General features: G+C 38.4%; 1 protein-coding gene across 1 annotated transcript; it reads left to right on the forward strand.

Annotated features, from left to right (window-relative positions):
• Nucleotides 1-8,332: 8,332 nt before the first annotated feature.
• Nucleotides 8,333-13,984, forward strand: Nexmif (neurite extension and migration factor). Its single transcript, XM_027432824.2, has 3 exons — nt 8,333-8,411; nt 8,936-13,313; nt 13,891-13,984. Exons 1-3 carry the CDS (start codon nt 8,333-8,335, stop codon nt 13,982-13,984), a joined length of 4,551 nt encoding a protein of 1,516 aa, XP_027288625.1.
• Nucleotides 13,985-23,648: the final 9,664 nt, after the last annotated feature.

Here is a 23,648-nt window from a genome sequence, read left to right on the forward strand (position 1 = left end):
GATGACAATGTCTCATTGTTGAAGACAACACTTACACAACTCATTGAATGTGGAGAAGTTGAACTGGTACCTCCACAGAGCCTTCACCCCTATATTTTAGCATCTTTGGTACAGGAAGACATTCTGTAGGCTACCAAAAGAGAAATATAAGCACTAACCCAGCCACAGACTATTTGATCTACAGTGCTCCCTGCCCACAAGATATGCTAGGGCAATGGTGACACGAAGCTTGTGGGAGTAACCAACCAATGTCTGATTTGACTTAAGGCCCACTCCATGAGATGGAACCCATACCTGACATTGTCTTCGTTACCAAGAACCTGAAACTAGATGGCCCAGGGACCTTGGGTAAAACTAAATACTACTGTTCTACTAAATAACATAGCAATAAAATGACTCCCAGTGACATTCTGCTATACTCATAGATCGTTGTCTTGCTCAGCCATCATCAGAGACTCTTCCCCCCTGCAGTAGACAGAAGAAAAATACAGTAATCCACAGCCAGGCATTACATACAGAGAGTGGGAGACCTTGGAACACTCAGCCCTAAATGGGATGCCTCCATCAAATGCTTCCCCTCTGGGCTCAGGAAGACTTGTAGAAGTGGAGGTGAAAAGATTATGAGAGCCAGAGAGGAAGGAGGACTCAAGAGAACAAGGCCTTCTAAATCAACATTATTGAAGCTCATATGAACTCACAGAGACACAAGCAGCATGCACAGGGCGTGTACAGGTCTGCACCATCATTTCTGCATATATATTGTGGCTTCCAGTTTAGTGTTTTTATTGGATTCCTGAGTGTGGGGATGAACCGATCTCTGATTCCTTCTCTTGGATTCTTTTCCTTCTGTTAGTTTTTTTCCAATTCTGATATGTTAATTTTGTTTAATTATATGATATTATTTATAAAAAGAACATAAAAAGCAAGAATATTTAGAATATTGAATATAGAAAATATAAACAGAGTAAAAAGGAAATAATACTTAAGAAATTGAATTCTGATTTAGAATAACATTATATGCAAGGCTAATAGGACATTTTAAGACCAGTCATCATACCTATGATTTTATAGCACTTCCTTGGATGATAGACTGGAATGAGAGATCTGGGTGAATCATGGAAGTTCTTTAGCCTAGATTGCCTTTCTCTCTACTCCGCTTCTCTATCCATAGCTCCTGAAAGATCATTTTTCAAGGGGAATCTCAAATGCTGTTGCTCAAAGTGCTGCCCTTCCTGATTTCTCTCCTCTCCATAGATAGAAAATTGCATTATAAACTCCAATAGAAACTTCTTGTCTCTCTTCTAGTGTAGAATTTGTTCATGTTTAATCTCTCTAACTAGATACAGAGTACCTTGAAAACAAGCTTCCAGTCTCATTCATCGGTATTTTCTATAGTAGTGTCTGATAAAACATACAATCATGGATAACATTGAATCAGTTAGTGAATTGATTTAAACTGGTGTTCCAGCAATTGGTGCTACTCAAACTCCAATGACTTTGTCACAACTATGTCATTACCTTATGTTTTGCCTTTTTTTCCTGGTTGGAAAAAGCAATGGATCCCCCAAACACACACAAAAACAAACACCAATACTGGTATGAGCCATCTACACCCTCAAACCCAAGTCTTCAAGGTCTGAAAAATAACCAACCCAGTAGGACAGAATCTGTGAGCCTTCTTTTGGCCTAACCATAAGGAATTGAATATAGGAGGGCGTGCTTTTGCAGTTTTGCTGAGAATTTCCTTGTTTCAAAGTACCTGTCTACAGCTTATGTTATTCCAATGCCATTTCACTGCATTATTTACTATTCTTACAGAAGTGCTAATCAGTTTTAACTTAAAATAGGTTTTTAAAGATGTATTTATTATGTATACAGTGTTCTGCCTGCATGTATGCCTGCACGCCAGAAGAGGGCACCAGATCTCATTATAGATGGTTGTGAGCCACCATGTGTTGCTGGAGATTGAACTCATAATCTCTGGAAGAGCAACTAGTGCTCTTAACCTGTGAGCCATCTCTTCAGCCCCAAAATAAATATTTGTAAACCTCGCCAAATTTTTTATCATAAATGTCTTAGCAATGGGAAAAAGCTAACAAAAGCTCAGGTTTCAGATAAAAGAAATTATGTTCTTCCTCCGGAATCAATTTTTTGATTTTATATCAACAACTAAGATATAAATAAATAAAAATGTAGGAAAATTAATGCATTTAGTTGTCTATCTTAAAGTTGTATTTGAAAACTCATAAGAAATTACTAAATGATTGTTTAATTTTAATTCTAGAAAATAAAGATCTGAAGTATTGATAATCATTAAATGAATTCCTATAGTATTCAGTTTTCCTTTTTGAAAGAATTTACTAAAACCAACTTTGCAAAGCGGTTATACGTCAAATGAGATACCTTCTCTAACTATGTCCAGCCTAGGGCATATTCATTATCTTTCTCTTCCCATCTCAGTTCATCAAGCCCCCACACCCTACTCTGAATTTCTTTGTTGCCAAAGTGTATCTAGCCCGTGTTATCAGCCTTATAACATTTCCTTTACTTCTGAGCTACAAATTCTGGATACTGGTTTTGTTGTTGTTGTTGTCGAAGGAAAGATTTTTCTGTTAAAGGAAAAATATGTCCTTAGGGAAATAATATACCAGAGTAAAGTTAGAGTTGTGTTACTATGTTCTGGAATAATAGTCTTGTCATGTCTGACGTGATTGGATAATTGTTGATACTTAAGTGTATTGCTCCTTTATTTACTTCATGAAACATTAGTTCTTAGCAATAATAAATACTTACATGAAGCAGTGTTTCATTATCATGCTTTCTTAAAGAGAGTAAAAGTACAGGGTCAGTAACACAGAAATTTCTATCTGTATAGCCTTCTTTGGGGCAGAGGTTGAAAATGGTAAGAATTGGGAAGAAAACACTTTGGTTTTTTTAAGATTAAATTTCTCATTTCTTTACCAAAGTCCTGGGTTATTCTCATGGATCTGCCATTATGTTCATTATAACACTAGCTATCATAATTCCTCTTTGTGTGTCTTGACCTTTCTGATTTTAAGAATTCTTTCTTGAAATTAACTATAAACATAAAAGACAAGAAGACACTAAGGATTGAAATCTACAAATAGTGCATTTGTTTGTTTGTTTGTTTTAAATATGTCTTAATTGAAATAGAATTACATCACTTTTCACCCCCTCCACAACCTCCCTTTAGCACATCCTTCCAACCTCTCCATGTCCCCACCACTCTCAAGTAGATAATTTCCATTTCTTTAATTACTGTTTTTATCTGTATTGGACAACCAATAAAGGGGTTCATCCCTGGGAGAAGCTAATTCTCCTTCTCCAAGCATTAATTAGTTACATGTCATTCTTTGTCTAAAGATTGGACCCCACAAAACTTTTCCCTTCCCATGTTAATATGTCCATCTTAAAGTAGAAGCTATGAGCCCTGATACATACCTCTTCATTCATTTGACCTTTTACTTTTTTGAACAGAAGTTGTTGATTTCATGAGATCCCAATTGTTGATTGTTTCCTTAGTTAGGTTTATAGCTGGGGAGGGGAGGGTGTTCATGCGCGCATGTGTGTGTGTGTGTCTGTGTGTGTCTGTGTGTGTGTGTGTATGTGTGTGTGTACCTATTATGCATGCTATTCCCTAATGCCCTTATGATTTTCTGAATTTCATTGTTATCTATTATATTGTCTCTCTTTTCATTTATAAATGCATTAATTTTAATTATATAATTTTTAACTAATTGCAATAATGTTTGCACTAACTGTTTCTCCTGGCTAACTTGGCTAAGGGCTTATTAAAACTATTTATCTTTCCCAAGAACCAGCTCTTTGTTTGATTATTTGAATTGTTTTGTTGCTGTTACTGTTGTTTCTAGCTCATTAATTTGAACCCTTATTTTAATTGTCTCTTCACATCTACTGTCTTTTGCTTTGGTTTGTTCTTGTTTTTCCAAGACCTTAAGGTGCATCATTAAGTTATTAATTTAATATACCTCAAAATTTTTATGTAAGTACTTACAATGTAAACTTTCATCTTAAAGTTGCCTTCTCTGTATCCCATAGGTTTTGGTATGCTGTGTTTTCATTTTCATTCAATTCTATTTATTTAATATTCCCTTAATGATTCCTCAAGGGACTCATACACCATTCAGTAATATATTGTTTAATCTCCATAAGTTTGTGTACTTTCTGTGATTTCTATTACTATTGATATCTAGGTTTATTCCATTGTGATTAGATAGAACATAGGATGTTATCCCAACTTTCCTGTATTTGTTAACACTTGCTTTGTAACTTAATATATTTTCAATTATTGGTACAGTTCAATGGGCTGCTGAGAATATGTATTCTTTAGTGTTCGAGTAGAATGTTCTATAAATGTATGTTAGATCTATTTGATTCATGATGTCTTTTAAGTCCAATGATTGTCTGATTGTTTTTCTTTATTTAGATAATCTGCTTTTGGTGACAGTAGAGTATTGAAGGCACCCACTATTACTATGTTGACTCTCATCTGTGATTTTGGATCTACTAATGTGTCTTTTATGAAATTCGATGCACTTGTGTTTGGTACATATGTTTAGAATTGTAATATCCCCTTGGTGGATATTTTTTCTCTACTGAGTATTTAGAGTCCTTTCCTATCTCTTCAGTCTTGTTTTGCTTTGAAGTCTATTTTGTAAGTCTGTCTGCTTGCTTGTTAGTTGTATTTGCTTGGAATACCTTTTTCTATCCTTTTACCCTGATATGATACCTGTCTTTGATGCTGAGGTGTGTTCCTTCAAGGCAGCAGGAAAATGGATAGATAGAGCTTGTTTTATAATCCAATATGTTAATCTATGACCTTTTATTGGGGAACTTAAGACTTTTAATATTGACAATTATTGAACAGTGTTTATTAATTCCTGTTATTTGTTGTGATGTTGCTGTTTTCTTATATCTCTTTTGATTAACTGTCCTGAAATTGCTTATATTTCCTATGGCATCTTGAATGTGTTTGTCCTTCACTTTAGACTGATATATTCCTTTCATTAGACTGTAGAACTGGCTTAGTAGTCATAAATTCCTCTAATCTATTTTTATCATGAAAGGTTTTATTTTCTTTCAATTTTAATTGATAGTTTTGCTGAATGTGATAGTCTGCATTGACAATTTTGTTCTTTCACAACTTGGAATACATACTTGCAGGGCCTTCTGGCATTAAACCTTCTGTAAAATAATCAGGTGTTATTTTGGTGGGCCTGCCTTTATAAGTGACTTAACCATTTCTTCTTGCATCTTTCAACACCCTTTCTTTAGACTGTGCTTTCATGTTTTAGTATTAACAATGTCTTCAGGAGTTTCCTTTCTAGCTGTGTTTATTTAGTGTTCTATAGATACCTTGTACCTGGCTGGACATCTCTTTCTCTAAGTTTAGGAAATTTTCTTCTATCATTTCATTTATAACCATAATTCAAATATTAGATATTTTCATGGTATTTTCAAAGCTCCCATGTGTTTTGTTCATGTTTTAATTCTCTTGACATTTACTGAGTGATACAATTCACCTGTGTCTTTGAATCCCAATATTCTATTTTCTACGTGATCCCTAATGTCAGTAGCAGTTTCCAGTGGGTTTTTTATTTGACTTACTAAGCTTTTCATTCCTACCATCATTTCAGTTTGGGTTTTATTTAACAATTATTTCTCTTTATTAAATTATAATTTTCAAATCTTGAATTAACTTCCACATTTTCATTCAGCTCTTTGTTTGGTTCCCTTGGAATATATACCAATCCTCTTTGAGTTGTTTGAACACAGTTATAATCATTCTTTTGAGTTCTTTCTCAGGAAGATCTTCTCAGTCATTTTCACTAGGATTCATTACTATGAGATGGGTAATGTTTTCGGGGGGCTGTATATTTGCTAACTTTCTGTTGCTGTGATAAAACACCATAACCAAGGTAACATAGATGGAAGGGTTTATTTGGCTTATGGTCCCAGAGGGATAAGTTTGTCATGGAGGGGAATTGTGACAGCAAGCAAGCATGGTGGCTTGAGCTGGAAGCTGAGAGCTTACATCTTGAACTGCAAGCAGGAGTAGAGATAGTTAACTCTTTTAAACTCTCAAAGCCTGTCTCCAGTGATAGACCCCTTCAAGGAATGCCACACCTCCTGGACCTACCTGAATAGCCCACTAACTGAGGACTAAGTATTCAAATATCTGAGCCTATCAGGGACAATTCATTCAAACCCTCACAGGGGGACATGTTCTGTTTTTTCCTGTTACTTTGTATCTGTACTAGAATTTATGTACCTGAAGTAGTTTGTTAGTTGAATTCTTTTTTTTCTTCAAATCACCTTTCTTGTTTCAGTGTAAGCATATACAACATCCATGAGAGGATTAAGGTATAGAAGTTTGGGTTGTTCTGTTTTGTGGTACTGGTATTGGGGCTGCAGGCTCTATTACTAGTCCTCTTTTGAGAGTCCACTTTTGTCTCTGTAAAAAGACTCCATCCAAGAGTCATTATAATCCTTGTTGGTCCTCTCCTCTGCAGCCTTCTGGAGTGGCTCTCCCCGTCTGTTGCTCTGGACAACCTGTGGTTGGGGGCAGTAGCTCTTGGGAATCTGGGTGTGTAGTCAAGAGGTCTGTGTGGTATAGAAGGATAGGACTTACCTGGAAATTCTGGGAAGCACTGGAGGAGCAATATGTAGAGTTAGAAGCAGTGGTCCTAGTTTGAAGTGTGAGGATGAAAGATTCTGGAGGAGCTAGGTAGTCTGGAAGCATATGGAAGCAAGATCCCAGAAGATCAGGGAGTCCCATGAGGTTAAACAGTGTGAAATCTGCATAATGCTCAGAGGAAGGGATACTCTATGGTGTTGGAAGGACAAGGGCCTACCTGGAAATACAGGGAAAGGATGTTCCATGGAAGCTAGTTAGAGCTATAGGATGGGAAGGAGCAGAGTCTACTGGTAATACAAGAAAGGGAGTTCCCAGAGTAGCCATTGTAGCCCATGGAGTGAAGAATAGGCCTACCTCATTACAAGAGTAAAGGAAGTCCTAGAGGAAAAGAACAGGTCTGTAGGAAGAGAATGAGTGGGTCTACCTGGTGGGTACCAGAAAGGGAAGTCACAGAGTCAGCCAGGCAGGTTCATGGTATTACAAGTAGTGGGCATACCTGGTGTCTCAGAGAAGGAGCATCCCAGAGGAGCTCAGCAGGCCATGTTTTATTTTGTTTTGTTTTTGAGCCAGGGTCTCACTATGGAGACCTGACTGACCTCTAACTTGCCTCTGCCTACTGAGTGCTGATATTACAGGCATGTGATGGCATATGGCCTTAAACGTGTGCTTTTGTAAAGGGATGAAAACTTGACTGGGAAGAATTATAGGGATAGAGGTTAGCCGAAATGAGTAGGGATTTGTGGATGGCACATCTCAAGTGGACTCTCATCTATCATGTTCAGTATACCTAATACCAAGTAAGTGGGCAAAAATGAACAGCTATAGGTGTTTGCACTGTGTCATAAAAGCACCGCATGAAGCTGCAATCTTTTCGATCTTACTTATAGTCACATTTTAAAAATCTTGATGTGTTTTTTAGAGGAATGGTTATCGAAGTTCTATTGAAGCCATGTAAATCAAAACTAGAGTCTTCTATCCCTTTCAAATTAAGAAATGAAAGTTTAAGACACAAAGAAAATAAGTGTGATATATATGTATAAATATGAATATAGATGCAGATAGAGATATATAGATATACTTATATCAAAAACCAAGGTCAGGAATTAGAGTGGGGGTGAAGCAAGGAGAATTATATGATAGGAGCTGGAGGAAGGAAAGGGAGTGTAGGAAATGATGTAATTATATTTTAATAATAAAAAGAAATTAAGTATGATATATATGTGAATTGGTTTGTCTTTAAAGAACTTCTGGTCATCTAAAGTAGAAACAAAGTAAACAAACCTAATTTCCACATATATGCACATTATTTAAAGTTACCCTAGACTTTATTTTGCATATTACCTCATTGGGCAGCTATATAATTAGGCTAATTTTGTACATTTCACTGCTTTCTCCAGTTTTGGTTTTGAATAGTATAGTTGTTGATGGGGAATATAAGTACCTTATATAGTAGGTGTAAACTAGGAAGCAAAAACAGCATAAGTAATTAAACCAGTATAGAAAACAGACCTCAGTGAGTGTGCTCAAAACCCTTTAGCTGAAATAACTTGTAAAATACAAAATAAGACAAACTGAATGACTGGCATTGTCTATTTGAAATGTGCAGGTTGGACGACATTTGAAATTGGGATGAAACAGTAAGAAGCTACATTCATGGATAACCAACAAGATAAAGTTGTTGCTGCCTCAGCCAATGGAGAAAACAGTCTGATTAACGGGGTCAAAGAAAATGGTAAGAGTTTAATTATAGTATATATTATCTTTCCTGCTAGTATTTTTTAACTAATATGGATTTTCAGCATACAGAAACTTGAGACATGTTGAATCCAAAATACATCTAAAGTTGATGTAAATCTAAACTTCATTTTACCAAATCTTTTACTGAACTAGGATCCCTGAGAGTTCTCAGATAAATCACCTTGCTCTGTCAAATCCATCTGCTAAATGAATGGTCCCTGTGAATTTTCCCCTCCGAAAACTTTGACTTTCCAATTGATCCATCAGTCCAGCTATTTCATCATTTGGGGGCTCTATCTTCTCCTGAAGAAGAATCTGAACCTACAAATTATTATTTTTTGTTTGTATGAATGTTCAGTATTGAATCAGTGTTGTTTTCCGGTGTCAAGGTGGTAATTCATAAAGCTAGAGAAGAGGCTGTGATAGCTCAGCATTAGAAACTGACCCAGGGAAAGAGACTTAATGAGTCTTATCTAAGACCCTTAACTTTATTCCTGCCCTTTTTTTCTTTTTCTCTAGACTCAGAGGACCAGGATGTGGCAATGAAGTCATTTGCAGCTCTAGAAGCTACTACACCAATCCAACCTATACCAGTGGTACAAAAAGAGTCCCCAATGTTTCCTAGGGGTCTCCTACCTCTGCCATCTAAGAAGCCGTGTGTGCAGAGCCCTCCATCTCCTTTGGGCCTGATTGAAGCACCTGATCATTCTGCTAATAGTGCTTCCGTGAATGCCATCTCCCTCACATCTGGAGTCGCAAAGGGCCTGAACACATGGTCACTGCCCAATGAGTGTGAGAAAGCTCCATTTGCCATAATGGAGCCTGCAGGCATGTCAGCTCTGAATGGAGACTGTCTCATGCAGCCAAGCCGGACTTGCTTAGGTTGCTTCATGGAATCAAAAGAATCAGTAGATCCAGAACCAGGAATCAGTCTGAAAGTCGGTGATCTAAATAGAGATTATGAAACATGTGCAGTCTCTGATATAGGGATTCAATGCATCAATGCTGGGGAAAATATGAAATATGGAGAGCAGCTGCTTTCAGACCAACTGCTGGGCTTCCCTCTGCATAAATCAAGGGCAGGAGAAAGACGAGAAACTGAAAAACCTGACATTGACTTGGAAGATCCAACTCAGAAAAGTTACTATGAGGCATTACTGTTAGATAAGTGCAATACAGAAGAAGCTTTGCTGGCAAATTCCAATCAGGATTGGGGTTACTTTGAGACTTTTATTAGTGAGAGTAAGATTGAACTACTTGACCTCTGCTCCAAGAATGAACTCTCTGTTAACCTTTTCTCTGAAGAAGATGTGGATAACTATATGTTCGACGATGATGAGTCGACTCTGGGCAGTGATGTCTGTTCCCTCAAAATTCGATACGAGTCCTTTCAGGACAATGTTCGAGACAAGACCACTCTTCTGATGCAGGAAGATGCCCAATTCAATTTTTTCCCCAGTGTCTTTACTACATGTCCCAAGAGGGAATCTAAGAGTGGAATCCTCAAGCAGAGCAGTGATCTGTCTCAATTCAAGGTCCCTGATGTGAGCATCATCTGGGGAGAGGAAGACAAAAACTTGGACAAGAAGAAAGGCAAAGAGGAAGTACATGAAGACAAAAGTACAGAGAAAAAAGATGAAAAAGATAATGGAGAAAAGCCTGAATTAAATAATAAACCATGTAGTGGGCTTGAGGTAGAGCAATTTAAGAACCTAAAGCCGGACCATCTTACTAATTCCATGGAGACATCAGGGAATTTCAGTGATGACAGTTCCTTCATTGAGGTCTCATATGATGCCATGGGGGAGATCAAAGACTGTAGCCGCTATATGGCTCGGGACACTAATTCTGGAAGCTCATCCTCCCAGCAGAACTATGGGCTGAGAGCCAAGAGAAAAGTCAGATACAGTGAAGATTATCTATATGATGTTGACTCGCTAGAAGGGGAAAAAGTAAATGAGAGGAAGGAATGGTCTCCAGGTGGTTCCAAAGAAGAAGATGATGATGAATGGTGTCCCAAAAAGAGAAGAAAAGTGACCCGTAAGGAGCCCCCTGTTATTATCAAGTATATCATCATCAATCGCTTTAAAGGTGAGAAGAACATGCTGGTGAAGCTAAGTAAGGTAGATGCCAGTGAAACAACAGTAAATTTGAGTGAGAATCAGCTCAGTAAGTATGCCAAGTTATCACCTTTGAAGGGCTACTGGCAGAAGAAGAAAAAGCAGAGAAACAGCAACACAGACTCCATCAAAACACCCTTATGCCAAAAGCAAAGCTTTGAACCAGGTAGCTTTGAGGTGTCATTCCTGCCACCTGCTCGTAAACGAAAATCTAAGCTTGGCAACAGGCACAGGATTCAAAGGATCCAATCCATGGAAACTTCGGCAAGTAGTAAGCAGGTTTCATTCTGCAGTGATCAGAGACAAGCTAGTAATCGCAAAGAAGAAGGCGGCTTAAAAGGCACACCAAAGTCAGCAGCTCTTGCTGCTCCAAGCTGTGCCAGTGGATCACATTTACGTGGCATCATTGTCCCTGACTCAGTGAAAGTCAAAACCCAAGACACAGAGTTTAAGGGACCAGAGAGGAAAGTGCTCAACAAAATTAAATTTAAAAGTGAAGCTCGGTTAAAATCCAAAAAGCTCAAAACCGGACAAGAAAACAAGCCAGTTCAAATGAGCCCTGTCTTAGAAGACCAATCCTCTAAGGCTAATTTAAAAAATGAAGTCATTCCTGGAACCTCAAGCAGTTCCCATCTGTCTGAATTTCACGAGACAAAGGTTGTTAAGAATTCCACTTTCTTACCAACCACCTGCTCTTCTGAAATGCCTTTATCTTCTGCTAATGTTGCCACTAATATACCTGTTATCCCTGGAGGGTATCTGCAAACACTGTTAGATGCTTCTGACTTGTCGAATAATACTAGCATCTCATACTTCACCAACCATTCTACAGAGCAAAATGAAGGCAGCCTTGCTCCAACGGAAAAATCATTTGTACCTCTCCAGTCTGCTCAGGACTGTGTGCTGTCCTCATCTTCTGAGTCTGAGCTACAACAATCTTCCCATGACTTCAAAATGGAAGCAAGCAACTATGAAAGTATGTGGCCCAACAAGGCTGCATCTGGCCCACAAGAGTTCATGACTGAAGTCTCAAGGGAGATAACCACAAACCAATCTAGTGAATTCGAAGCCTCCCAAGTAGTCTCCATGGAGAATAATCTCACAACTATAACGTACAGTCCCGTCTGCCTCAGTAGTGATGGCAATGGTTGCAACAAGATTCTGTATGCCTCTGTGCAGGACTCCCATCTCTCTGCTGATGACTCTTATCAACTGTGTCACTTTAATAATGGAGATATCTGCTTTCCTTTCCAGCAGACTCCAGTCAGTACAGATGAGGATGGCCGGCTCTTCAGCTTTGATTCGATGACTCCCCTTTCTGTCAGTTCAAGCAATTATTGTTCCTTAAGCTTGAAATCCTGTGAGAAAGATGGTGATGATGATATCACTGATGACTTCTTGGCCCACTGCAGTCCCAAACTGGTGATCCAACAGAGCATTGATGAGATAGCACCACTGAAAGAGTCCACTGACCTCCTCGATATCTCCAACTTCACTCCTGACAAGTTTCGCCACTCGTCCCTCTCAGAAATGTCTCCACCGGACACCCCCAGTCTTTCGCCTCAGAGTACCAGGTGTGAAAGTATCAAAACACTAGGAACAATGAAGGGATTCCAAGAGGGTGTCCCAGGGTCGTTGGGCAGCATGGAGAAGATCAAGTGGGACTGTAGTACCCTTTCACAACAGGTCCAAGCTGATGATGGCTTTACATTAAATAACCATCAGTTTCAGTTCCATATGTTCAATGATGAGGACTCTGTTGGCCTGCTTCAAAAAAGCCCTTGCCTGTCAACATTTGATGAGTCAGCTGGGCAAATTAGTACCAACAACAAAGTGTCAAAATCAAGAAAGAAAATTTCACCTGGCAAGAGTGGGGCTGTGAGCCAAAGTTCTTCTCAGAAAAACTCCAGGAAAAAGTCCCCAAAAGCCAGCAATAAAGGGGTTGAAAAGCCACCTAGCAAAACCTCCCGCCAGGTTCCTAAATCAGCAAAGAAAGGGAAATATGTGGCTGCTGCCAATGGAGAGAAAATGCAGATTGGGATTGGCCGTAGTGGGGGCCAACCCAACAGCACAACCCCCAGTGGAAAGACACTGACTGAATGTATTCAACATGGTGGTCCTGTTGCCCCTATGAAGATGCCAAGCCAGAAGGGACTTTCTGGAGACTGGGCTTTGGGAAAGGAAAGCAGGCCAGGCTGGAATGACATGAGTGTAGTCACTAATACCAACAACCTTCTGGATGATGACCAACGGGAATTTCAAGAGCCTTCCTATATCTTGTCCAACATTGCCTCTGGTATGGCAGATGTGCAGAGATTCATGATGGCCTCCATAGAGCCACTTTGGGAACCTATGGAACACCAAGGGGAGGCCAACACATTCTACTCTCCTGATTCCAATAGCCTAAAATTAAAAACCCTCAAAATATTAGCTGGGACACCACAAGAATCTAAGAAAAAGGTTAATAATGGGTCATCAGGAGCTACTAAGAATCACAGGTCAATCAAAGGTGTGAGCAAAAGCAATGGGAAAGTAGCAATTGCTGATACCGGTCGTGCAGACATGCCTGGTTACAATGAGGGCTCTCAATCTGCCTTCTTTGATAAAAAATACAGTAACATGAGCACTTTAGGCAATAACGGACCAACACATAAAAAATTATATCGTCACAAATCCAGCTCCAAGGCCCTACGAGATGAAAAGTACAAGGGAAAGCGTGGGGAACGAGAACAGGTCCACAAGGATGAGGCTGGGATCGCTTCTTTTGAAAAACTGAGGTAATACTGCACCAAAATGGCTGAGATGAGATGTGCCCTTGGCTTTCCTACTACCTGTTGAGCCCAGAGTTCCTCGGTTTTCCCTCTTGAAAGCAGAAGTTTGCATGAGAGACTCTTTTCCATTCTTTTCTTTTTTCAAATTCAAAAGAAAAGAAAAAAGTGCATGGACATCCCTGTACCTCTAAGCCACCCAAAATATCGGGCAATTTTGTTGTGGCTTGGCTAGGGATAAGTTCTAACAAAGGCTACGTTTTTCTCCTATACTGCATTAATTTTTTGCTTATTAAGAAAATAGAACTAGAACTAAAATATGCTCTTGAATGATTTTTGGAATGGAAGGGCTTTGCAATAAAGACAGATTCTGAACAACATAATCAAAAAGTCACGTAGACAAAAAGCCAAGATCATTGAGACAAAAGAGCATTAGTTGTCAACACCTGGCAATTAGGAGTGCTATCTATCTTTCTGCATCATACAGCATCTAGTATGTTGCCAGTATATTTACGTGGTCTGATCCCTTTGTGGGACATACACTAAAACTTACTAAGATGGTATAAATTCTTTGATTTTTCTGCAGAGATTCCAACTATAATCTCCCAAAAGCAGAAACAGCATTTTGGGTTTTACCTGTGTTTGAAGAAGAGACTCACGTTTTCCAGAGAGACATTTGATGTTTGTGTTTTCTTTCTTTCCAAACAAGCTTTGTGGTATGTATGTTGACCTGTAAGTGCTCAAAGAACAAATTTAAATTGTGGGAATGAGTCTTGGAACTCAAACTTTAATGTGATGTTCTGTGTAAAAGACTCTAAAAGTCATACAGTTGCACCAGTAGTTTATGCACTGTTTTGCCCACAAAGAACAAATGGAAAACATTGTGCCAAACTACAAATAAGTAACTGTACTGTATATAGTTTTACTTCTATATCAACATTTGGTTGTGAGTACTTGGGGGGACTTGTCCCTGTTAATTTACTAGAAACATTCCAGTGATTCTTGCTATTAACCACCCCCACTTTTGTGGATAGCACCTGTAGATCACAGTGGGAAAATATGTTGTCTTATAAAATTTACCAAAACAAAGGAAAATGTTTGAATTGTGCCAAATTTTCTCACCTCATCTCACACATTCATCCCCATCATCAGTTTAAAGCTCATTTGTGATTATTAAAGCTATATCCACACTCACACATATGTATGCAATATGCATGTGTGTACATACATACACACATCCATACATACATTCTTTTAAGGTTTTAAACTCTACTATCCTGCGTGGAAACATGAACAGTTAAACAAGGCACAATAGAGATTTGTTTGTTCCATCATCTAAGGATTAAAATGTTGGAAAAGCTTGAAGGTCACAACAGCTAAGTCCATCAGGGACAGAGTATATGCATTTACAGAACCTTGTACAAGAAAATCAAACAGCTGCTTTGAAAGTTTGTTTTCCAAAGCAAAATCTGTAGCGGAAAGTAAGTTAAAGTGCAAAGTTATATTGCTGATACTTTATATCTCAGTTTTATATATTTTATAATAGCCTGGGATAAATTATAAAAATAGCTATAAAATTGACAATAATAATAAATGAAATACATAGATCGATTTTATTTAAGTAGTTTCCTAAATGTTTTATTCCAGTTTTGTCAAAAGTGCACTCACAACATGGCTTTAGTGTTCTTTAAATCTTGATCTTGCAATGCCAATGTCATTTTTAAAAATGGCATCTCAGACTGACAAAATTTTCCTTCCTATGATTAAATTCATATAATATCAGATAAGCTGAACAATATGTGGAAACAACTAATTTAGGCCATCTATACATAGTCTGAGGATGACTACTCTTTCATACCATACAATAAACATAAATCTCAAGTTTCAATACTTTTTTAGACTCACATTTTTGGTTCAGTCCTCCTTTCCACTACCTTTAAAAAAACACTTTCACAGTTCCAACATTCCTCACTACTAGCCTTTTTCTTCCCCTTTATTCACCACTTGACTTCTAACATTTGATCTCTTTTCCTTGCACAGTTAAAGGCCTATGTGCCTGATGACTGATGCATTGTGGCACAGATGAGATAATGGATGCGAAAGCGCTTTGTAGATCATAAAGTGCTATACTGATATAGGGGATTAATATTATTAATGTTGTTGTTGGTTGTTGTTGTTACTATTCTTACTAATATTGTTACTAACCTATTAACTTGTGAATATAGAGGCTGGGGTGGGAGGGAGGAGGATAAGTGGGTGGGGGAAAGGGGAACTTAACAAAACAGGGAAGATGTTTCAAAAGAATTTTTTGAATACAATATGAGCAACCTACCTAGTCATTGACACATAAATAAATTCACAAACAGAGAAGCAACATTTTAAAGTAGTCAGAGAGAAATGGAAGGGAGCTTATCATGTATATAAATATACACATTTCCCAGTCCATGATTCCTTTCACCAGCTTACTCTACTACTTACAGCTAGGTAGTAAAATGAACAAGCCCATGATCTAGATTGTGTGTGTTCATAGCATCAGTCTCTTTTGTCTGTGGGGATGAGTGGGTGAGGAGAAGTCTGTGAGGATAGTTCAGGCACATTCCTGGGCTTTGACACTGTGTGCAGTGAGCCCTGGAAAATTACTTAGTGAACAGGCACCAGATGAAACAAGTCTCCTGCCCTACAGTGGCCATCCAAAAGAGAAAATAATCAAACCAGAACACTTTCTTCTGTTTCTTGATACTCTGATAGCTAGCTGTTTGTATTAAATGCTATGGCTATTTCCTAGGAACTGGTCTTTGGTTTTTGGTTGTCCTGTTTTGCAGCTGAATTTTTGCTTGGAATCACCAACTCAGCCTGTATTGTGATCCCCAAAATTCCAGACCTCAAAGTCCTCTTGCTGGCTTATAGGAATGGAGTGTTTTCTATGTAACCAAAAAGTGGAAATTAAAAAAGAAATAAAGAAAATGTTCTATGAGTATAATGTGTTTTTATAAGAGTAAATATGGGAGCAGTTGTCCCAGATTTTTCTTTAAAGCATCATGATGTTCGGCTTTGGAGAATGGGGGAAGAATGGGGTAGGATAGCTTAAAACTGTTGGAAACAATTTCCTTGTCAGAACTTTATCATCAGTCCTTTGGAATGGATACTCTTTCAGTTGCTCCTATGGAGCCCACTAAGGGCCAATTTTAGGGCATGGTTCATATCTTTCTCCAAAGAGGACTGCCATTTTAAAGCACCTTCTTATCGGCCTGCCATTCATTGTATGTTTTTAACATATAAATTAGTGACTTGTAACCAGTCATTTTGTACTGAAGCATAACAAGAAAGTGAACTTGAGAAGTGAGCAATAGGCCAAGGCAGAGATGCTTCTTATCTTCGTTATACTATGCTCTTTGCATTATTGAGCACTTAGCATTCTGTTGGTCCTGTCTCTGCTCTCAGAATTCTTTTCCTTTCTGTCACAACATAGTAGGCCAAACTTACTGGAGATCTCTTATTCAACCAACTGCCTTAGTGGAGTGAGGACCAATGTATGAAAATAGTGTTTTGCCCTATCACTGATTTCTTCAAGTCAAAACTCCTGCATTTTCATGATCTGAAATTTCTGACTACTCTTTTCTAACCTCTCCTTTCTGAGAAGCTGCGTCCTATTAATGCCTCCTCAACAGAGTCCCCTTTAATCTCTACTTTCCTGGAAATCATATCTTCCCTTATTCTTCTTCCTTAACTTTCATCAGTCTTAAGAATTTTTCTTCTTGTATACTATTATATTCAATCTCCCCAATTGATAGAGTCTCAGAACTTCGGCTAGAGGCTTTCTTCTGGAAGTTTAGAGGGCTACTTTCCCAGTCTTAGTCATTCAAAACACACACACACACACACACACACACACACACACACACACACACACACACACACACACGAGAAAAGTTGGAAACTGCTTTGTCTTGAAGATGTACAAGAACAGGTCCAATCTCCTATTGTGGTTAGGTGCTGTACTACATGGAACAAGGGTGCAGATACAATGGCCCTAGCCAAGGGTCTTTAAGACGTTAAGGGTTGTGTTGGGACTAGAATAACTAGCTTGAACGTGTGACCACCCGCTATGCCTCTCCAGTGTCTCAGATATCAGCTGCTTCTCATATGCTGCTTCCTCACAGCGTTCCCTACTGACTTCTTGCTGCTCTGTGCAATTATGTGTTAAGGCCTTATCTTTTCCTAAATCTTTTCAAACTTCCTGCACTACTTTGTCCATCACTTCTTTAGCCATCTCTTTGAAGTCCTTGGTGCTAGGTGGGCTTTTGTGACAACATTTTCACCTTCTCTGACTCTTTTCTTTGCTGGGAAGACTCGTTGGGGGGGTGGGGAATACAAAGGAGGGTATATGTGTGTATGTAAGAAAGAAGCATAAAGGATGCTTCAAATGCTGTAATCAGCTCATCCTGTGTTATTTCACGTGAGGTCTTGCAGTTCTCGTGAATTTCCATTTTAGTGGGTTTGAACTAGTGTTTACTGCATAAAGGAGAAAAACATATCCAAGGACCTCTTAGCCAAGCTTGCTCTTACCAAACTGAACTAGTGTGATGGAGATCCACAATTTACATATTCTCTCAGAACAGTCCTGAGAAATGAAGAGTTAGAGCTGGGTTTCTATGCTGAAGAGGGAAATGGAACACTAGTTAGTCCTAGCTGTTGCTAGAACTAGAAATGTTTGTTTTCTCCTGTGTGACTGAAAAGTTGTCAAATTTAAACAGTTTTCATTTTCATTTAGGGATTTTTTTAATGCTGCCAATCATTACAGAAATATCTCCTTTTATAAAATAAAACTAATGCAAGTTTTGTTTTCTAATCATAAAATTCACTAAGTCAATAATTATATTTAGAAGGCTTAGTACCAAAATCAAACATTTTCACGACAAATAGAGATCTTGTCAACATAATGTAGGCTAGGGATTTTATAAAGACTTCTTAAAGACCCAAGTGAAGGAAAAAAATTTAGTTAGGATGTTTAATTTGGGGAACACTATCATCAGTTTGAGAGTCCTCAACCAGCATGGGGTTATTTTGATGACTACGCAGGCTACCCTTTAAGGCACATTTTTCACTCAACAGTAAACAGTAGCTACAGTCATGAAGCAGAGATCCCATTGCAGCTATATGATACTCGAGGTGTACTCTTGGTTTGAGAATCATAACTAAATGATAAAACACTGGGGAAGGACACTATAAGAGAGTGGCTTAGTACAAAGTTGTAAAGAATGAATGAGGCCTTTTAAAAATCAGTGTTTGGGTAAATAAATACTAAAAACACTAAAGAAACACTCACCCATATGATATGGAAAGGATGTCTGCCTATCCAACAAGCTCAGGGCTTTCTGAGTCTCAAGGACAGCCCACTGAAAATGAAGAAAGTTTGCCAGGCATAGTGGCCCATGCTTGTAATCCTAGGCAGAAGGATTGCTGAGAGTTCTAGGCCTGTCTGGTCTATAGTAAGAGACCCAGTCTGAATTTTTTTAATTAAAGAAAGAAGGATGATGAGGAAGGAAAGAAAGAAAGATGGAAGGATGGAAAGAAGGAAGGAAGGAGAGAAGGATAGAAGAAAGGAAGAAAGGACAGGAAGGAGGGTAAGAAGGAAAGAAGGAAGGAAGGAAGGAAGGAAGGAAGGAAGGAAGGAGAGAGGGAGGAAGGAGAGAGGGAGGAAGGAAGGAAGGAAGGAAGAAGGGAAGGAAGGAGGGAGGGAGGGAGAGAGGGAGGAAGGAAGGAAGGAAGGAAGGAAGGAAGGAAGGAAGGAAGGAGAGAGAGGAAGGAAGGAAGGAAGGAAGGAAGGAAGGAAGGAAGGAAGGAAGGAAGGAAGGAAGGAAGGAAGGGAGGGAGGGAGGGAAGGAAGGAAGGAGATACTGAAATCGTTCTGCCTCTTTGAGAGATGCCCGGTTTTACAGCACAAAAAAAAAAAAAAGGCTTGAATGAAAACTAAAAGGGGCCTTTTGTTTTTCCCTCCCAGGGAGGTAGAGAGCTTCAGAGTCTCCGCTGGGATAGCTGTAGCACTGACTGGAGTTTGCTGCCTCCAGAGTTTTGAATGTACTTACTAGTCTTTAGTTTCCGTAGAACTGAACGCACCTCTTCAGTAAGTTAAATGCTTTATGGTGCTAAAGAAAATGATTATCCCCATTTTTCTTCTCACCCAATCCCCTCAAGCATTTCCGAAAATTTAAAGTAAAAGCATTTAGAGGCCCTTTTTATGAATGTAACCTGTTTCTGTTTGACACATGACACTGCAACTTTCAAGTTAGGAAATGATTTGCCTTTTTTCTTTTAGAATTAAGCTTTATAAATAACCTGTAGAGTCAATTGAAGTATAAAGCTTAAGGATCACTCTTAAGACGCCTACAAAATCTTGTATATTTTTAAGTGTGCCAATTTGTAACATATTTTGTAAGTGTCTATTTTTCTTAGAAAAGTGCTGTGAAGTGTCCGTATGTGAGAGGTCTCCTTTTTCTGCACCACTGGGTGCTAACAAAAGGATATTTACTTCCGAGTTTCTGGTTTTAGAAACCACAATACAAAGAAAAATACACTTTTGTGGGGAATTTTGTAACAGAAAATATGTTGTGAAAGAGTGTAGTGATCTTGTGCAAAAGAAAATGAACATTTGTGAGCTTCTTGCTGTTTTATAGAATTTCTTGTAAATTATTCTTGTAACACCTCTGCTTTTGTTGTTCTTGTTGAAAAAGTTTTAAATATTTGTGACTGAATGTATGGTGAAACTGTCATAATGTTACCTAGATGAGTTTTGTTATTGTTTATGGAATAAATAAAAGAAAAGTTTAAAATACTGCTTTAGAATCATATGTAAACAGAATTAAACTATTTCTAACTGAACTTATATCTTAAATAAACAGATCTGCAATGTCTAGGACAGTGTTTCTCAAACTATCTCTGGTGAGAGAGCAGTTTTCCTGCAATCCATCCCAGAATGTTATCAAACAAGAAAAATGAATTTCATATAAAGTAAAATGGAAAAATAGGCAAAATAAAAGCCCATGTGTATATAGGTCAATGTGTAAAACTATCTTTCAAAACCAAACACATAGAGAAACGGAAAAGAATTACAAAAAGTTGGTATCCTGTTTGAGAACAAATGCACTGATCGATGTCATGTTGCCATAGACTGAAACACACTAATGCTTTGAATAAAACCAACAGCATTACCATTGTCTGAGAACTTGTTAGGAATGCTCAACGCCAAGCTCTTGAGCTGATTCTGCTGAATTAGAATGTGAATTTCAACAAGATCCTAACTGAATTGTATACATGGAAATGTTTGAGAAGCACTGGGCTAGAATTTTGTGTGACCCTCAAATTTGGGAATTATTTTCTAGTTTGTTCCTTCTTCAAAGATGTTAAAACAAATGGTATCTTTCATTTGTGGGCCAGATGGATTCTGCAGAGAAACAGTCCTCTCAAAGTGTAAAAGCTGTTTGTTGGAAGTAATAAATGCTGATTTGCCTGGTACCCAAGAATGTCAGATTTTCCATAATTCCCTACAGTTTCCACATTATCCTACTCACTTTTCAACCACAGTCCCTAGTTCTTTTAATCAGAACTTCCCAGCTTATGTCCCACTACAGTATTCCCAATATGTTGATACTTGCTGTGTCTAGAAAAGAAATTACTCTTTACTTTTATGTCCCCACATGTTTGAACTGCTCACCAGAGCCTAGAGCTCTGGCTAACCACAAATCATTGTAGAGCACACAATCCAATAACCACTTCCTTGGTTTTGAATATCATTGCTCAAAGAAGCTGAAAAATGTGTCAGAAGGACTGGCCCTCTTCTCACTGGAATAGATCCACCTTCATTACTTCACCTACCCTTTGATTTTCCACAAATGTCTCCCAAGTTCCTGCATATACGTTTCCAGTTATAGACTGGCCACCTCCTCGAACGTTCTACAACATCCTCAGATGGACTTATTCAAAATTATTGTGTAATCTCTTTACCATCTGAGTATGCCTTATCACAGTGAATTAATCTTGCCACGCACCTAGTAACCTAAGTCAGCAACTCCTCCCTTTTACCTTCACATCCATCTGGTTACCTTAAATACTTGCACCTTTGTAGCTCCGTTACTTTAATTAAGCTTTAGTGGGTTTTTACCTGTACTATTTCATGGTTATCTTAATTCAGTGAGTTTCAGAGTTGAATTTTTATACCTAGAAATTCTGTAGAATCACAAAATTTTAACTTGCTAAATAAGAAGATTGAAGAATTAAATTATTCATTATTCAGAGACCATTTTAGCACCAAAAGATGATGAGGCGATCTACTTCAAATGCATTATATTGTCTTTTTTCTCTTTGCCATGTGTCATGGGAGACTGAAATCAAGGTTCCAGAAGTTTCAGTCCATGGTCACTTGCTCCTATTATTGTGCTTTTTTGGTTTTGTTTTGAGTTTTTTTTTTTTTTTTTTTTTTTTGCAAAACATCACAATGGATAAGATATGGCAGAACAATGTTGCTCACCTCATAGCAGCTAAGAAACAGAAATACAGAACTATCTGAAGATAAATTTTTTCCTTCTGGGGTACATACCCCTGGTAACCTACTTCCTTCAAATAAGCAGTACCTCCTAGTTTCCACAACCTCCTAATAATGTAATGGGATGAAATAACCAATGGATGAACCCACTGATGAAATCTCATAACCCACTGACTTTTCAAAAGCCCTTTAGTACATGAGCCTTTGAAAAATTCAGATTTAACCATAGCAGGTGATTATGGTACTGTTTTAATAGTGCTATAATCAGGCTCTAACCATCTTGATGTCTAATTATATCAGTGAGTCTTATCCACAAAAAATTCAAGTGCTCAGAACTTGATAGAATTTCAGAGGTTTTGCAGACTTGTAAATACTATACTGAGTGGGGACACGCATCCCATAAAACATTTTTCTCACATAAGTTCTCTTCATCTGTCTACTCTTCTGCAGTGATACAAGACGATAACTCTCCTTTATTGCCTACTTTGTGACAACTACTCTACGTGAATTACAATTTCTCAAAACCACACAAAGAAGGCATCTTCCATATCTTACATATAAGAAAACCAGGACAGAGTTACAGTACACGTCCTCAAGATGACAAATAGTCTTCAAAGCACCCTAGTAAAGTTGGTAAAGTCCTTTGTGCCTGTCCCTTTATGAAGCCAGGTTTCCGGGGTTTGTTTTGTTTTGTTTGTTCGTTCGTTCATTCGTTCGTTTTTTTGTTTTGTTTTGTTTTGTTTTGTTTTTGTTTTTTGGGTGTTCGAGACAGGGTTTCTCTGTATGACTTTGGAGCCTGTCCTAGAACTCAATCTGTAGACCAGGCTGGCCTCAAACTCACAGAGATTCACTTGCTTCTGCCTCCCAAGTGCTGGAATTAAAGGTGTGTGCCACCTTAATCTAGGGTTGGGACCATGTTGAGTTTCCTTTTCCACAACGACATGTCAACTTGTCTTGTCATTATGCTAGTCTTCTTCAGGAAACCATATTGTTGAGAGTTCATGGTGCATTTTCAGCTGCGTGGAACTACTGATTGCCCCCCTCCTTTGGCAGCCTGCATAGTACTTTCCTATACTATGAGAGGCACTCCTCAAGTAGGAGGCTGCCAGGTTACTTCCAGTTCGATTCCTCCAAACCCCATGTGTGGTATCTTCAGCAAAAGGACCTTAATTCAACTCTGGGAAGCAACCAAAGGCAACAGCAATAGCCTATATTGTTGTGGGGGTCTCTTAGTCTCCACTGACCAACAATTTGAGAGGAAGTTTTTTATTCTAGTACTGGGATTTTTGTAAATAATCTATGGCTTTGGGGGGAACATTATTACCTCAAGTGATGTAACTGTTCAAAGTGTGTATCTATGTATTCGTAGACACATATATCTATGCCCTTAGTGTGAGTTGTCTGTCCTCCCTCCATCTCCTCCTATGTTTCTTTCCCTCTCTCATCACCAGTTAAAACCCTCCCTTTCCCCTTCATATCACTTTATCTTACTATCCCCCTCTCCAATGATCCTCTCACACCCCTTGGTCACTTTTTTACTTTCCTGGTTTCTGTGGTTACTCCAGGTTATATACTCACTTCTAAAGGTTTGGAGCTAGGACCACAAAAAAAAGAACAAGTGATGTGTGACTTTCTGAGTCTGGGTTACCTCACTTAGTATAATATGTTCTGTTTCCACACATTTACCCGAAAATGTCAAGGTTTCATATCTTCACAACTGAATAGTATTCCACTGTGTTTATGTGCCACATTTTCATTATCCATTCAGCAACTGAAGGACATTTAGGTTCTTTTCATTTCCTAGA

Source organism: Cricetulus griseus, chromosome X (assembly GCF_003668045.3).
Source record: "Cricetulus griseus strain 17A/GY chromosome X, alternate assembly CriGri-PICRH-1.0, whole genome shotgun sequence".
Classification (NCBI taxonomy): domain Eukaryota; kingdom Metazoa; phylum Chordata; class Mammalia; order Rodentia; family Cricetidae; genus Cricetulus; species Cricetulus griseus.